Below are 12,361 nucleotides of genomic sequence, written 5' to 3' on the forward strand. Positions count from 1 at the left end.
AAGTAGTTTTCTGGAACATGTTGAAAAGCAGAATTGTTTCTATTATCTTCAGATTTTTGGCTATTCTCAGTTAATCTCACACTAAGAATCGTTTGTTGCATTATTAATTCTTGAGTCATTCATAGATGATCGCGAACCAATAACATGGCTATTGGTAATAGTAAGTTTATGTGAGAAGCCACGATTTGTAAGTCAAAACACAAGGTTGTTACGCCTAATTGCTCAATACAAAATCACTTAAACATTTAAGCTATTGTATAGCTAGAGGTAACTTTTGTGTGAAAACGATACCTAGTTTAGTATTTATTCCATATCCATATCCACTTGGCACAATTTAGAAAAAGTTTTTGGCATTGTAAACACCGCGTAATCGGTAAGCGATGGCGTGTCTAGTTAAAAATACGTAATTCTGAGAACGGAAGACCGAGCCTCGAAATTATTGGCACACTTATAATTTTTGCAACAATGAAAATCAGTTGTTACAGTCAACTTTCCGGAGGATGGGTCCTGTACATATTTCCAGATTAAAGACAAATCTGCTGTTGATGGACTTGCAAGTGTTGGTTCTTTGCCTCTATGCCCCCCCCCCCCCCCCCAAAAGGCTGCGACATAGACGGAAATAGTAAATCACGACATTTAATTTGCCTAATAACAACGTTTAGTGTATAATCAACTTAATCTCATCAAAAAGTGTTGGAACATCTTCGCTACTGACGGAGAAAAAATTTATTATTTTTTCCTACACATAGGCGAGAACAACTGGGGATTTTTGCTGTGAAGGCACGTTTACGTAAAAAATTGAGGTAGACGTCTCAGAATAGTTTGCAAAAATTATTGGGAAATTCAGTGAAGCTAGGTTTTGCTACTTGTTCCATTGGCATATCTCAGAACCAGCTTACGCTACACAGCGGTCTAACCAGTAGCGTACAAATGTCGTCTGTCGAGTTCCCTTTAATTTATATCAGCCTGCCGTCTTTTTAATGTGATGCAGTGTCGATTTGGCGAGAATTAACTTCTGCAGTGCCCGGCTGCGCGCGCCAACTGCGTTCAAATCGTCGAACATACCGGAGCCCTTTGGCGCTTACTCACCGCATCGTCGTCGAAAACATCGATAGTGCTCTTGCGATCCCAAACACACGTGATTGCTGCCATGTCCATCTCTCATTGGCGGCGCCCGCCGTTCGATTGTGAATTGTTTTGTGTTTGGACGGAAACGTTTTGTCGAATGTATATGTTCGACGAGCTTGTGCCGGAGTAGCTCTTCAAATTCAACTTTGCCTTGGTGACAAAGTCGGGTAGGTAATTCTGGCCGGAAGGATCAATCATTAATGATGACGACGTAAAATAGAACGGCAGTAACCGTATCTGTTCGAACCGTACTCGGCGATTAAGTGATACCGCATCAAAATTTGACCCGAACGAAAGCATGATAATATATGCATGTGTGAGCATTCAGCAATAACGTGTCTGTGAATTAGGAATGGACCGTAGAAGAAAATTCTATAATTCTCAGTTAATCTCCACCCTGTCAAAATATTTGAACTCAAAGGTTGTCGCGCTACTGCATCGGAGTGCGACATAGGACAACACAATTTCGTTGCAGTTATACGTATGTCTACATATCTAGATCCTCTCCGTTCTAGATTTTCCAGTCGATTTTTAAATGCGCATTGGATCAACTTACAAGAATCATCGATCGACAGCGATAAATGGCATAGCTACCAAGAGGAAATTGTTTTTTCTTAGAGACATAGCCAGACGTATGTGAAGTTTTCCGTATAGAAATTTGCTAAGTTTTTCGCTTTATTTTCTTTGTTAAATTGATAGTTGTAGGTGAAATATAAATCAGGTATTTCATATTAGTTTTGTTTTGCAAGCACAACAACAACAAGTTCAGCAAAAATGGCCAACCCGAAGCGGGCGAAAAAAGCTGGGGATGTCGCGGGTGATGGTAAAGCCCAATCGACCCCATTGGGTGAGTGAGTCACTTGGCTATTTGTTGAACCATTTATTTTCTCGTTGTTCGACAGCGTTCTGGGCAGTTATGTAGATTTTAGTGCGGGACAGAAGAAAACGATTCTTTTTCTTTACTGACTGATCGCAAATGAATCGTTTCTGTTTAATTTTCAAGGCTAAATGGCATTGATGACGACTTGTTCTAGATCTGCGAGTCGTAAATATCTATTGTTTTGTCGCGTTAACAGCCACAATCCGGTGACAAAGCTTCTACATTTACTAGTTACTATACTATGTATGGTTCAGTTTTACTGTGTTTACTATTAATCCCACTTGGGTGGAATAATTCACGATGACCTTGATTATCCAGTAATCAAAGTTCACTGGCCATCGTTCGCCAGATTATCCAGTAATAACTTTTAACTTATCACCTTTCGTAATAACATCGCCAAAAGATAGCGCTATTGTAGCTGAGGACTGTCTGCGATCGTGCTACAAGTTAATGCTACTTATTGCGAGCCTTTTTAATATTGTCTACCAAAATGGTATAATAACTACTAAGATTGTCATTGGGATATTATTATGTGGGATGGGGGTTACCTTACAATTGAAATTGTGCCATATTTGAGTGGTATTTAAAAATATGCCACTAAAAATACGCAGTTGGGCTTAAGTTACATATTCGATAATTTTATAGAAGCTAGCATTGATATTATGGATTTCATCAAAATGTCTATGTGATTATGTATATACATATTAATCAATTGGTTGTGATGCTTGTCGCTTCGTAATCAAAAGAAACCGAAAACGACGAGGAGCTGTCATCAGGAGAGGTAATGGACGACGATGATGAAGATGATAGTAGCCATGGTAACTCCGAAGACGCCGATGACACTTCTGAGAGCACCGATTTGATTAATACCGTGGTTAACATCGATTTCGAAGCGTTTCCTCCCGTCGATTCGGACTTTCACGGCATCAAGAAGCTCTTGCAGCAGGAAAGTTGAAATCGTCTTGACGTGGCGTGCCTCGTCGTGAGAGAATCCGTAGTTGTTCAAATGACGTAACTGATCTGGTTGGAGCGCTATAATCCCTTATATTCCGATACTATCTGCTTATACGATTGACGATACGTTGAAACAGATGTGTCTATTACTTATTCTCTTTGTAAGCCATGCTACTTAGTTAAAAGCTGGCATTTATTAAGCCCTATTTTTTCTTGCACTTAACCTTCCGTAGGCTCCCAGTTTTTTGTGACGTTTGTTTCTCTAGCTATACAGGTGGAAGTTGCCATTTCAAGTTCAGCTATAAAAGGCATTGTAAACATTAACTAGCCCTTACGTGCGCTTTATTAAATGTGTTAAGACGGTACGGCTTATGTGCAGGTGTTTCGCAATGCCCACGTCAACGTGTCAGATTTAGCGCACCACCTCATCGAGCTGAATAAACTATCCGTGATCCTTCGACAAGCTGATCAGGTAACTATCCAGTGATGCTGGCACAGGGAATGTTTAGTTAAATGCTAGTTAATAAATTAATGATAGTTAGCATATGACTTATCGGGTATAGCTTGTTGAATCTTCGAGCACTTAAGTCGACCTTTTAGGCCTCGCAGCCTTATTCCCGCAACGGTGCGGTGGCTACGTGTCTGCCTACCAAACGTACGTTCAGTACGAGCAGGCTTATGTTCGAGACTGAACGTAGATAGATACACGGTTCGTTTCGTGCAGGTAGGAACTTGTTGTCTTCCGTAATGTCTACCTAGGGCAGTATCGGAAATAAAAACCTGATACATTTAGCCCGTTTTTTTTCAGCTTCAGCCAAACGTGTTGCCGTCCCTTTGCTATTGATTTCAGTAAGATTACTACGAATAAATTCCCGGTATATGGGTTGAACTTTTTAAAGCTTCACTGAGATATCGATTTTGGCCGCAGTTACTAGTTACAAACTTACAAAATTAACCTATATGTGCCCTCAGGATATGAACGATGATGATAGTGATGATGATGATGATGATGACGGGGACGTATATGGAATTTCGGGGGTGATTCCGCTTGGAAGCGATCGAGAAGGTGCAAAGAGTGTTCAAAACTATCTTCTTGAGAAAGCCACTGGTGGAAAGGTTAGCGCACGTTCTATACAGAGATGTTAAAAACAAAGAAAAACGAGTAACGAAACGTGCATGTTGTTAACGCGATGTTTTGTAGTCTATATAGGAGTGAAGTTATTTTGTAACCGTAAATATCAACTACCAGCTGTTAACTTATGGAGTATAGTTTGTTTTTGCCTTTTATTTCACATAACTGTATAGCTTGTTTTGAACGAAACGTGGGAAATGGTGAAACTTTAAAATTTCCGTGAAAATGCCTGTTAACCTAAACCATTGATGCTTAAAGGGAGTTTCTAGCGAATTTGGATGTAACACTTACCAGGTACAACCTAGTCCATCTCTGCAGTGTGGTATGGTTTTTATTTTAATTTAGGATGAGTCGATCCGATCGAAGCTTGAAACGGCGCTATCGACCGGCAGCGTAGCGTTATTTGTATCAGAGCGTTTCGTGAATATTCCACCAAGGGTAGCGTTGCCCCTCTTGGAAAGTATACATGGAGACTGGAAAGAGGTAAATTATTTGCTGGCCGAAGTAACAGATACTAAGAAAAAAAATAACATTTTTAGTACCAATACACGAACAGCTTCCATCGATTATTTTGAGATCGTGCCGAATTTGTCCTACTAACGGCTGAACTCATGCTCTGGGGCCAATCTAATTATCCATAGGCCAAAAAGGTGATACCATCGCTGTCAAAGGTTCAACACGTCGTTATGATCTGTAAACAGTACGCGGGTGCTAACGAGGTAATTTTCGCAAACGGCGAAGAGGAGCTGTTTGTTGATCTTGCTGAACTCCAATTCGACTATGAGGTAAGTCGATGGCGTAAAATGCTCGTTTTTAAGGCATCAGTGTTCTGTTGAGACGACAACAGACATGTATTTGTCCTTATTGATAGTTACGGATTAAATGCCAAGACACTTTTCAGATACTTTCGAAAAACGTATTGAAGTTCAGCCATTGCTTTAAACAACGGGTTGAAACCCCTTTAGCTTCAAAGCTCCAGCTGGAAGCCTATCGCTTGTAGTGCTAAGTTTCTGAACACGCTAAAATCTTAGTTGGAACGAATCCTTCAGTTTAGCCAACGTCACAGCACATATGTCAAATAAATATATAGGCAATGTATTGCCTCGTCAATTGCAATTTTCAGGCATATGGAAAATTCACCAACACGTCTTATCGAAAGGCACAGCGCACCCTTTAATCTTGTATCCGTATATCCAAGCTGAGAATATGACTTATTGCCATACTAGCGTTAGGAAACAAAGTATCAGAGCCAGTAGCGATGATTGGACAGCTGTGATGGTGTAGTGGTAACGTCGTTACCTACTGTGACACTCAGTGACAGATGGCCTTTGCTTAAAATAGGGTTTAGACAGACTTAACTTCACGCTAGGACGGGCCAAGGAACACTTACTTATAGCAATACTGAACGAAAGACATAAAACAGCTTCTAGTTCCATAGAACCTTTAGTCCTTATTCACCGAACATCACCTCGTTTTTGATCACTTTATTGCACAGGTCCCACGACAGGATGCCGATACGGCGCTTGCTGGCAAATGGAAGAAAAGCGATGAAGAACTAAAACAGATTCGCAAGGTACGATGAAACATCTGATAATATGAAAATAATTGCTTTCATTTGCGAAGGTCTAGACAGCTTTTGTCTCTACAAAATTTCTTCATAATGCCTTTCAATCATACACAGAAATTTATTTTTATTCTATATAATTCTGGGTTCTATATGTACCGCCAACTGAAGCAACGCTTAACAGTACTATTGGACGTAAAACTTCAGCGACCTATATATCGATGATATACTTTAAACCCGATCATAAGGGGTGCGAATCGCTTCAAACAATAACATCCAGTAGCGAAAGAAATTGACACGGAGGCGGAGCGTGCAGTTTGGTGTAAAAATACGATGTATTATTTGACAGGTACTTCTGCTAGACATGAAAAAATTCCCTCAAATGATTCGGCTGATTAAGGAGAACGTATGAAAGGGGAGCACGTTTTCCAGCTGGATAAACTGTAATTTCCCAAACGGCGAAAATTTGCAAAATGCTGGAGATATGCTTGTATCACCAAATCACTCGAGTGTACTACACGGTGAATAGTCTAGGATTAACATTTAAAGTTATTAATTGTAAAATGTATATGAACAAAAGTGTTTTTCTATTTAAGTACTTTCAAGTGAATGGTTCTGCTTTCTGATGATGATGATTAACATAAGTAAGAAAATAAAATCCAGCTCGAATTCGAGGATTGTATTTCCAATATAAGACACCTCTGTTTGTTAATTTGTATTCACAGTAGCTTCTAAAAAAGACCTTTGATCTAACGGTAACATACGTCCTAAAAAGCCACGATCTTACGTTACAGAGAAGTTCATACATACAGTAAGTTGAATTTTGGGTTTAATATTTGCTGGTTTTTTTCTAAGTTTCATTTGGTACAGCGACGACAGATAGTAAATTCGCGAAAATAGGTAACATGATGATAACGGGGCAATTTTATCTTTTTAACTCCATGTTTCTTCCGAACAACTGAGCGCTGAACAAGTTCCGCAAATGTTTTTGGGTATGTGGCCGACCCCCTGCCTCCAAATCTTCACATTTAGCGGTATCAATACGGAGGTTAAACTGCGTACGCACGGTTTTGCAAATGCAGAATCTCCGCCCACGGTAAATTCAGCTGTAGCATTAAAACAATAATTGTAGACTATAAGGTATATGCGGGGATGTTAATTGAATTTAATTAAATAATAATCAAGTGTAAAAAGAAAATACGTACATGTCTATGCCACTGTAGAGCGAAGACTCATTTTTGTTTAGTCAATTAAAGTGCTGACGCTTTACAGTGAAGACTTTCGAGTCCAGTACAAAATGGCTATCAGTATTCCCTGTACTCGAGACGCTAGTGATAAATGAGGGGTTTTCGTGTGAATTACTCTATATGATTATGGTAGCTTTGTGTCCGTGATTTGTCCTACTGAATTTAGAGACATGGGAAGTGTTTCAAATTCGAATCCGGGTCTAAACACGGTTCTAGAACAAAGTCACTTTGTGTATCGGTGTATGTTGCCTCACACGTAACGCCTAAAATTTACTCAAAACTATGTCGGTACCGTGTGATATTGTTTTCATTACTGAGAGTTGAGCCAGCGACTGCTGATCTTCTCGGCCGGAAGCTTAGCCATCCAATCTACCGTCCTGCGAAAGAATGATGAGACGATTAAGTAGTGAAAAACCAAAAGACCATTTTGCGTTCTCTTGTGTAAGAATAGGATTCTTAATCGATATCACGATATGATTTGGAGTGCGGAAAAGCTTTCTATAAACGCTAAGCAACAACTTGAGCTTCGTTGGAAGCAGCTCAAAAATAGTTCACAACTAAAAGATCTGCGTGCGTGTATCGAGCACTTTTCTGTGCCGAATAGGACAAAAATAAGCTTGTTTTATACAATATAGGTCAAAAGTACGCAGAAGGACAACAAACACCGAAGTCAAATATATTAGACTGGAGTGGAAATTAAACGTTTTCCTAAATTGAAGCGGGTTTTCTTCATAAGTGCATACTTCGGTCATTTAAATTTCATTTATACACCTTTCCTGGTAGTAGTCACTTACACGGGTCGACAACATAACATTATGATATCGGAGCGAGTATGTAATACCATTTAAAATAATTTTCGTCATATAGATTGTACGAGTCTTGCTGAATTTATGAAACTACTTCAAGAGATTAAGTATAGAAAAGACGGCACCAGGGGGCAAGGAGCAGCATGATATATACCACGATTTCCGCTGCATTTGAAGCACCTGCATGTATTGCAAGAACTTGGTTTCTGGCAGAGTCTATGATGGTATGTAACTGATGCACGGCAAAGCGAGTGACGACATGTCTGTCTGGCCGGTTGTTCCTTATCATAGCTGAAGTAAAGAAATCCCTATTGATTTTTGTAGACTTTTGCTCCGACTTTTTAGCGTTTGTCTTGAAGGCTTCTGTTTCCTGCTAGTTCAAAGCGACATTATAGATGCTCGGACACAACTGGCGATCTCATGTCACTGTGTAGTGCCAGTGGTTGTGTAAGCAAGAGGGCTTTACCACGACTTTTTTTGTTTGTTTTGCCAAACGACGCATATTCCGAAGAAGTTCGGAGTGGTTACGAGAAACAAGTGATGAGGCGATCTGATCGCCTATCTGTCCTCCTGTCTATTTTAATGAAGTGCACAGTGAAGTTTCTGTCGTTCGCAAAAAAGACAAGTCAAGTACGGAAACCGACTTACATAGGCCAAGAGGCAAAGGGCGACCTTGAAAGGCAGAACGTGAGTTCGGACATGTAGCGTCGCAGCGAGAAAACCCATCTTATCTCGAGTTTTACACCCGGTATGGCCGTTAGGCATTCCATCAGAAGTCTGGACTCCAGCACGGAACGCTATGTGTCTCCGCTCGAGTTCGAACCTAGACCACAACGTATCCATAAGATTGCCAGGCAAGCGCACGCGTTGCCCACTAAGTTAACGAGGACACACAGGAGTTATTTGGGCAGTTAACGACTCCTCTATAAGTGAATAAGGCCAGCGGTAACATAGTTCGAATAGCTTTCGCCCACGAAGCACCAAGGCGCATGCTTAGTGGAGATACCTTTAACGCGACGATCAGAGCGATGGTTTGATTAAACTAACGTGATAAAACCGTGGACTGTAGGCTAATGACCCCGTATCGCCTCCCATAACGGGACCTCGATAGCCATCGCCTTTTCTCGTATGGGTGCCAGTGGTAACACCCGCCGGCGACCATGTTTTCGACAGATTTACCTAAAGCATGTGATTTATCAATTAGAGACATTTAATTACGAAGTTACAACGTTGACTTTTTATTGCCTGAAAGTTCTATATATATATATATATATATGCAAGTGTCACCAAAGTTCTTCTATAGAATAGAAATATTTCGGTATATTTTCATTGAATATACATAGCAGGAAAAAGTGTACATGACTAGCAAAGATTCGTTCTTACACCTGCTCTAAGAGGAACCGAACCCGCTGGAATCATTCTTTTTTCGAATTATACCATTACGGGTAAATATCAATCAATCAATCAACTTATTTAATGCGCCTATTACGTAGTGTACACACCGCATAGGTTAAGTGTAGAGGTGGTTACGCAAACGATTTACCAAAATCATTTATAATCACTTACCAAATTAAAAATAGTCAGACATTCGTGAATATACGGGGAAAAACTTACGGACTTTATTAACCACAAAGAAAAAGCCTACTAGCTTTTAGGATTTTGAGCATTAAACGAATCGAAATATCTTTCAACTTAAGCACCTGTTTACGACTATTCCCAGTAACTTAAACACGTGCTTGTTTAGTCTGCAATACAAAATGCGAAAACAAACTCGCGATTGATTCTTCCTCAACAGCTCAATCCAATATCATTAATAATATATTGAACAATTATGTAAGCTAACAAAAAAAACTACTTCTTAAACCTGTGCTTAAGGTCCTATATGTCGACAGGGGAGCACCACTCAGAGCTCACACAGGCATCCTGCTATCCAGCCTTTGACATACTAAAGATTTTAATCATATAAACACCTCAGTCAATTTTGTTATATTTATAGGTATAATTCAATTGACATATATGTTTTGCAGAACTAAAGGGGACACGCATACGTTCAGTTATTTCTGAGTCGTTCTCATTAAAAAATTACTTTAGGGCTAAGCTGGCCATAATATCTATTGCAACAATGCTATAATTAATATTATATATTCACGTATAGAAAATAATAATAAAGCGAAATAGGGACAAAATGTTAAAATGCGTCTCGTAAGCTGAAACAGACCATTTAAATTATGAGAACAACTTCGCCTTGAAAGGCTCTTTAAGAGAAAACTAATCACATAAGAATATTGTTTACTATCTGGCACTAATTATCAATACTAACGATCAATAGTATGTTATTTCCTTACTTAATTATACCTGTCATGCAGTATATCGATCTCTGGCCAATTATCTCTCAGCATCTACTAGGGCTTACTCATCAGGTGGAATATAAGTCGTTCTTGGCGAGTGCACAAATCTGAGTTTGAAAGCAGTTTTGGAAACCCGAAATAACGTTTGCCGAGGCACACTAAATCCCATCCAAGTTCTGCGAGTAATTTAAAGGAGACCAAATAGTGAGCAGCACCGGTCATCAGACTGGAAGGACAGATGTTTCACAATATGAGGATCTACGAAACAGCATAGTTCGTACGCGCGCTATAAGAACGTTTTATACAAACATGTATGTACAAATGTATGAAACATATCTAAATTAAACAGTTTATGAAAAAAATACCGTTTTCGCTAACATAGATATGTAAGAAAAATCCTATCGGGATCTCCGTGCCGTGCAATATTAAGACACTATAGTTGCATATATAGAAGACAGCGTTCTGATGAAGCAGGCTCAGTATTAATAATAAATGCATATACTCTACAATTTAACTACGCAATCGTAGGGCGGAATCTTTGCTGGCTTGATATTTCCTGAATTATCTAATAATAACCCGGAAAATCGATCTCTTCTATAGCTGCATCTAGAACTCACATTGTTAACAGCTTCCTGAGGTCGTGGTAGTACAAACTACCGCGCTTGACATTGAATATGATTTCAAGGTTATTACTTTTTTGGCGCGCGATGAGTTAATTTATAAAAAAAAAATATGTAGGCTTTGTACAGAACCGTATCATGTACGCGTGGCGCCAATATAGGGGCACTCAGTGAAGATTTTGAAGTTAAAAATTTTGGTTGTGTAAAGAAACTGAATGATTCAGAATTCTGAACTTTTTGAAAATTTAGCTTTGAAACTGGGCATAGATGTAGGCTTTGTTTTGTACGGGAAAGAGCCAGCAGCTTCCTAAAGCAATACTTACGCAAAACAGTAGAATCGAGCGTAACACTTCCACCATTTCTTACTTCACTAACATTTGATTAAACAAATCGTTTGATGTTACGTAGTACTATCCTACGCGTTTGGTGCTGATATGACGGTCCGGCGAGACCGCAAGTTTCGTCAATTACACAGAACATCTGTCGTCAATCGCAAAGGGGGCTACGAGAGACTGTTACGCTCCGACATTAGCAACTGACAACGCTTCTTTCTATGGTATTTTTGCCATCGAGGAGAGATCCTTGGGAGAGTAGTTCTAGCCATAATGCATAACAGGCAAGCACCGTTTAGGGACACTCGAAACCCGGAATAACGACTTGGATCTGTCGCTATTTTTCAATATCGGTGCTTCGCGTAAAAATAGCACTTACTGTAATATAACTTAAATAAAATAAAACTTAAACCTTTGATTACTTGAATCGTGTTATATGATTGTGTAGTAATGTTTAATCATTTGCCAATTCACGATAGCCAATTAAAATGGACAGACTTCGAATACGAACTATAAACGTATCGCTTACGTATTTCTCTGAAGTATTTCAATGCTTGATTTAAATAGCCAATGGAATACATCGTGCAATCTCGTTTAGTTGTCGTAGGATCAGAATGACGTCGGAAAATCCGCGTCCGCCTGATGACATCCTAATCGACGATGACCTTTCACGAAAATCGGACCGGATCATTGAGATTTGATCCAATATTCTCTGAAATAACTAATAATAATAGTTTTATTATCAAATATGCGGTACCACCTAAAAAACATTTTCTTAGAAACATTGGACTCGGCTTAGTTCCTTGTAGCATTGTGCGGGATTTTCTTAACACCCCGTATATATTTAAAATTGTTTGTTGAAAAAATTGAGAGGTTGATGCACGTGTTGTTTAATTCACTGCCGTCTCCCCTTTTAGCCAAGCATTCAATTATTAGTTATTACCAGAAAACCTTACCCACCCAAGACTTTAACAACCTTAAGCCTTCTGATATATATAATGCAGAGTATACAATTGCATTTTTGTCCAACAGGATATCTTGACTTTCAATTTTGCCGCGTAAAGATATGCCATAATAATCGCCGCTGGTAAAATTAATAGTGCACTAAAATCACCCTTTATTCCATAACGGAACAGCCGTCTTAGTATTTGATAATAGTAGCGGATCGACAACCCGAGACGTTTTTTAGAAATCACCTGTTTTTACTCGAACCCGAATATTACAGCGACAGCATTGATTCATACAACTGGCCGCTTTCAGCACAAAACGAACAGTGCGTCTATGTATTTACCATTACTTTAGGTAATTTGTAGAAAGCCTCGTTAGTCTAAACCTCAAAAAAGTTGTTTG

General features: G+C 39.3%; 1 protein-coding gene and 1 long non-coding RNA gene across 8 annotated transcripts; one reads left to right on the forward strand and one right to left on the reverse strand.

The window, feature by feature from the left end:
* The first annotated feature begins 1,026 nt into the window (after positions 1 to 1,026).
* Positions 1,027 to 6,354, forward strand: LOC111244304 (protein BCCIP homolog). Of its 5 annotated transcripts, none has more exons than XM_086981811.1 (9): positions 1,027 to 1,295; positions 1,864 to 1,975; positions 2,755 to 2,950; positions 3,338 to 3,434; positions 3,935 to 4,078; positions 4,440 to 4,577; positions 4,736 to 4,879; positions 5,590 to 5,667; positions 6,008 to 6,354. In XM_086981811.1, exons 2-9 carry the CDS (start codon positions 1,903 to 1,905, stop codon positions 6,068 to 6,070), a joined length of 933 nt encoding a protein of 310 aa, XP_086837937.1. In that variant the 5' UTR covers positions 1,027 to 1,295; positions 1,864 to 1,902; the 3' UTR covers positions 6,071 to 6,354. The 5 variants fall into 5 exon arrangements, with proteins under 5 accessions (XP_086837937.1, XP_086837936.1, XP_086837938.1 ...); XM_086981810.1 differs by having other exon boundaries at positions 1,028 to 1,295; positions 1,878 to 1,975; XM_086981812.1 differs by lacking the exon at positions 1,027 to 1,295 and adding an exon at positions 1,302 to 1,609.
* LOC147757841 (uncharacterized) lies at positions 3,165 to 11,437 on the reverse strand. Of its 3 annotated transcripts, XR_015322407.1 has the most exons (4): positions 11,003 to 11,437; positions 10,067 to 10,285; positions 7,198 to 8,890; positions 3,165 to 6,764 (listed from the first exon to the last, which is right to left on the reverse strand). It is a non-coding gene; the product is annotated as an uncharacterized LOC147757841 (long non-coding RNA). The 3 variants fall into 3 exon arrangements; XR_015322406.1 differs by having other exon boundaries at positions 3,165 to 7,282; XR_015322405.1 differs by having other exon boundaries at positions 3,165 to 8,890.
* Positions 11,438 to 12,361: the final 924 nt, after the last annotated feature.

The sequence above is a fragment of the Varroa destructor genome, unplaced genomic scaffold (genome assembly GCF_002443255.2).
Source record: "Varroa destructor unplaced genomic scaffold, Vdes_3.0 BEIS01000002.1, whole genome shotgun sequence".
In the NCBI taxonomy this organism is placed as follows: domain Eukaryota; kingdom Metazoa; phylum Arthropoda; class Arachnida; order Mesostigmata; family Varroidae; genus Varroa; species Varroa destructor.

Excerpts from the sequence above, each read along its gene's own strand:
- LOC111244304 (XM_086981811.1), top strand. The coding sequence starts at position 1,903 with ATGGCCAACCCGAAGCGGGCGAAAAAAGCTGGGGATGTCGCGGGTGAT. Across the intron at positions 3,435-3,934 it reads TCCTTCGACAAGCTGATCAG|GATATGAACGATGATGATAG; the intron begins GTAACTATCCAG and ends ATGTGCCCTCAG. Across the intron at positions 4,578-4,735 it reads TACATGGAGACTGGAAAGAG|GCCAAAAAGGTGATACCATC; the intron begins GTAAATTATTTG and ends AATTATCCATAG.